This window comes from Quercus lobata, chromosome 2, assembly GCF_001633185.2.
Source record: "Quercus lobata isolate SW786 chromosome 2, ValleyOak3.0 Primary Assembly, whole genome shotgun sequence".
Classification (NCBI taxonomy): Eukaryota; Viridiplantae; Streptophyta; class Magnoliopsida; order Fagales; family Fagaceae; genus Quercus; species Quercus lobata.
In genome coordinates this window covers 11,523,400-11,527,713 of record NC_044905.1, presented here as the reverse complement: position 1 = coordinate 11,527,713, position 4,314 = coordinate 11,523,400, and the positions used below count along the sequence as shown (strand labels likewise).

General features: G+C 31.4%; 1 protein-coding gene across 1 annotated transcript; it reads right to left on the bottom strand.

Moving 5' to 3' along the window:
- Positions 1-2,490: 2,490 nt before the first annotated feature.
- On the bottom strand, positions 2,491-3,871 carry LOC115959328. Its single transcript, XM_031077683.1, has 3 exons — positions 3,710-3,871; positions 3,160-3,422; positions 2,491-3,040 (listed from the first exon to the last, which is right to left on the bottom strand). Exons 1-3 carry the CDS (start codon positions 3,869-3,871, stop codon positions 2,491-2,493), a joined length of 975 nt encoding a protein of 324 aa, XP_030933543.1.
- Positions 3,872-4,314: the final 443 nt, after the last annotated feature.

Here is a 4,314-nt window from a genome sequence, read left to right as displayed (position 1 = left end):
CTAATAGTACAATAAAACAACAATTTTTAAAATTTGAACGAGGTTGAAAAGAGAAATAATAAAAGTGAATTCAACTTCAGTGAAAGTTGGAACTAGGGCCTGAAGCTCGGGGCTTGAATTAAAATAAGAATTTTAATTTAAATAATTAAAAAGGAGAATGGGAACGGAAATGAGAATTGATAGATAGATCAGAAATATCATACAAAATACTTAAATGAATAACGAAACACTAAACTAGAATTAGACATTCATTTTAATGGGCTCAACTGGACTTGGGCCTAAACACCATAATCTAACAAGTGCCAATAGTCCCATATCTAGAAATGTCCTCTAACTCTAGTAGTAGGGTCTGACCACCTTAACCACATCAATTTGACAATGACAATCAAGAAGAAAACATCAAATTTCCCAATCAAGGTGGAATGGAAAGCCAAGGCATTTAACAAAATAGGCACTCATGGGAGTGAGAAAAGGGAAGGAAAGGTATTGAATTTGTTGTAAGGAGAAACTCTCCTGTCTCTTCCCTAGGAAGACCTCACTTACCGACAGCTTACAAAAATCACAATGCCCATGTCACAATATTCATAAAAAATATATATCTCCCGGATCAATCAAAAAAATGTAAAACCTAGCACTTGACCTAAAGGCTATAGCTTATTGATGACCTCCTTTATAATGGGACCAATTGCTTTAAAACTTACAACTTTATAGTTGTGTTGATGGAGTAACATTATTCAAATAATTGAAATATGGAGTGTTGTACCAAACTTTATTTTTATGCAAAGTTGAGGTTCTTTAAAAAGTGATCATAACGAAATTCAGCAAAAGACCAAAGCTACAAGACATTTGAATTAAGATAAGCACAATGGAAAATTGTAAATTGTTGCTAAATCAAGATTATACTTGCTTCATACATCCAACCAAAAGAGAGAAAGAAAAAGGAAATTTGACATGGGTATAATTGCCTCACTGAGAAAAAATGAAGGTTGTTTTGGTAATTTCAAGTTTACGTACCAGAAAATGAGCTACGAGTCACGCAGCAAACATGACTCCCTCACTGCCACACTTAATGCAGAAGCCCAAAGAGTCAAAATCATAACATCCCATAAAAAAATCGCCATAATCTAACCAATTAATTGCGAATAACGCTATGGACACGGTCTGTTTGAAATTTGCGTATTTTGTTAAAATTAACAAAATTTTGATAAAAATAATGTAAATAAAGGTAAAAACTAACTGAAATAGTATAATAGAATCCATTAATAGCACTCAAAAGTGTAATAGAATTCATAAATAGTAACAAAAATAAGTTGATTTTATAATTTTTGCCAAACATACACTAAAATATATAATTTTGTGTTATAACATGCCACGTGATGAGTTATGATTAAAAGATGTATGATGATGGTGGCCGCGTAGAGACACACTTCCACTATTCACAAAATTGTGCTATAACGAATTATTGCACAAAATTATATATTATGTGATTGTTTGGATATTGCCTCTACGTCCAACGTCTAACTTTTTTTGATAGGTTTTGCCGTGCACTGTTTATGGAACTCATAAATATTTTTTTTACAAAAACAACTTTAAAACTAGATTTTACGATACTGTTCATACATTTAAAAATTATTTTATTTTCATGTTTTCAGTTTTTAATTTTCAATTTTTAACAACTAAACAGAAAAATTTTTTTTTTTGAGAAGTATCTAAACAGACCTAAGGGTCCGTTTGGGAGTTTATAAAGGAATGGAATGGAATGATCATTAAAAGAATGGAATGGATTTAGTAGGGAAAGGAATGGAATGGAATGGAATTTAAAAATCTTGTTTGAATGTTATAAAATAAATGAATGAAATGGAATGAAAAGTAAGTAACACCGTTTGGAAGTGACATTGGAAGGAATGGAATGAAATCATTTTATAATAACATTACTATTGTACCCCTCATTTTAAAGAACATAAAAAATAATCAATGAGAACTTATAATTGTTTTGAAATGTTTAGTATTTAGTGGATGATGTGAAACTAGTTAGCAACAATTGGGTCTGTGTTAGATTATTGAATTACAATATAGTTTTGTCAAGGTGAATAGAAATAATCACGCTAATCAATAATTTAACAAATGAAGATAATGGCATGAAAATTTGATAATAGCACAATTTCTTTATTTCAATTTGAAAATTTTTTTTAGGGGCTGCTAGTTTTAGATTGAATCTTTCTTGGCTAGTGTGCTTTACAATAGATTTGATAATTTAATACATCTCCATCTCCCAATTTCTTTAAAGAAAAAAGAAAATTTTATTGTAGCTAAAAAACAAGTTATGTATATTTCTATGTTGTAAAGCAATTCACGCATCACATATTTATTCTCAACAAAATAAATATTGTCTAACAATGCAAACAAATATCTTTAAAAAAAAAAAAAAAAAAGACTCCAGTAATGAGTCTTGTCAAAAAAAAAAAAAAAAAAACATAATCCATTCCAAAACTAAGGTTGGCCAAAAAATCCCACACTTTTTAAATTTTTAGGCCTAGACATTAGTGTCAATAAGACACATTTGCGCTCATGATCTGGGCAACCAAAGAACATCTCCTTATATGTTGGATTTTCCATCAAAAATATGTAGGCCTCAGTCTTTGATATTGGATCTAACTCCAATAGGCCCAAAGCTGCGTGAACTTCTGCTCCATATGACTTTGAAAAGCACTTTGCCATAACCTCAGTCGCCCTATCAATTGCCTTTGATACATTATCAAATGACTGGGAAATTACATTTCCGAGTTCATCATCTTCTGTCAATCGTCTTTTCTTGCTTTTAGAAGACATTGCATCTTGTGATGACACTCGAGAATGTGCAACATTAATTTCTGGTGACCTCTGATCATCTTCCACTTCAAAGTTCTCCAAAGAAACTTCATTTTGAGATATCAAATTATCAATCTCATCAATAGTGGTCGATGCAGCATACCTAACACGTTTCTCCTTTGCAGTTTCAGCATGATCACCTTTTGCTCTATCGAGCCCAAAGTTGTGCCATCTTAGAGTAGTTGGGTATAGGTGTTGTCATCCACTTTTTGGCTGCAGGTTTAGACTGTTACAAACCAAGACAAATGGTTAAACAACAGATATAATTATGAAATACAAAATTAAACTCACAAAAAATGGTAATTTATCGCTATGAGTGGCTCCCAAACTTCTGGTTCAGCTGTCCACATTTTTAAAGAATCATTCCATCCAAAACCACTCAATCCATCTTTAAATATGTCATAACATTCATGAAAATTCTTCTTTAGTGTCTTCTGTTGATTTTTCACCTTATCTTTGTTAATTTCCATGTCAAATTTTTCAACCAACTCTTTCACTATGTCATCATATGCCTTAGAGGTAAAAGTTCCATTAACTCTACCACCTATGATCACCTGATGTAAAAAAGCATCCACTAAAGCATCATCCATAACACTACTCTATTGTATTTCTTTGCTTGGATCTCCACCATTCTTTTTTGATATCTTACCCATACTATAATTAATAGAACAAAAAACACATGTAAAATATTGTGTAAATATTAATATTCATTATCAAAAGATAGAGAGCAATATTAAAATGAAAAGAGAAATTTGCATAACATTTAGGTCTAAGTAATTGAAACATAGCATATTCTTAAACGACATGACAACAATAAACTCAAAAGCTATCACATTTGGACATAGTTTTGCCACATGGCTAATGCTATAGAATCTCTTATAATATCTCCTTGCCTAGCATCCTCATCATCTTCTCTTGGAGTAGGGGCTACACGTTCACGATGAGAATGCAAAACCTCTTCATCAACTTCAGCAATAAGACTTTCATCAGGATTGACACCCATTAAATAATTATGAAGTATGCAACATGCTAAAATGATTTCATTTTGGGTGTCAACACAATAATTAGGCTCTGTAGTACTTGCTATGATAGGAAATCTCTTTTTAAGTACACCAAATGCTCTTTCAATAGTAGTGCGCAATGACGCATGTCACAAATTAAACAATTCTTTAGCATTTTCAGGGGGACGAACAGAGTACTCTTTTAAATGATAACGCACTCCCCTATAAGGTGCAATCAAACGACTTCTATTCATGTATCCCGCATCAACAAGATAATATTTATCTAATAAACAATAACAACCATTAATTATATACTACAAATTTTTTAATTATAAAAAATACACCCTAATATGTATTTGAATTAAATTTACCTTGTGGGATTTTCAAGTTATTGTTTCTAGTTAAAGCATTCTTTATTATTCTTGAATCTGAAGCAGTTCCTTCC

Excerpts from the sequence above, each read along its gene's own strand:
- LOC115959328 (XM_031077683.1), bottom strand. The coding sequence starts at position 3,871 with ATGGGTGTCAATCCTGATGAAAGTCTTATTGCTGAAGTTGATGAAGAG. Across the intron at positions 3,423-3,709 it reads TAGCCATGTGGCAAAACTAT|GTGATCATAGGTGGTAGAGT; the intron begins GTCCAAATGTGA and ends TTTTTACATCAG. Across the intron at positions 3,041-3,159 it reads GCGATAAATTACCATTTTTT|ATGGCACAACTTTGGGCTCG; the intron begins GTGAGTTTAATT and ends AACTACTCTAAG.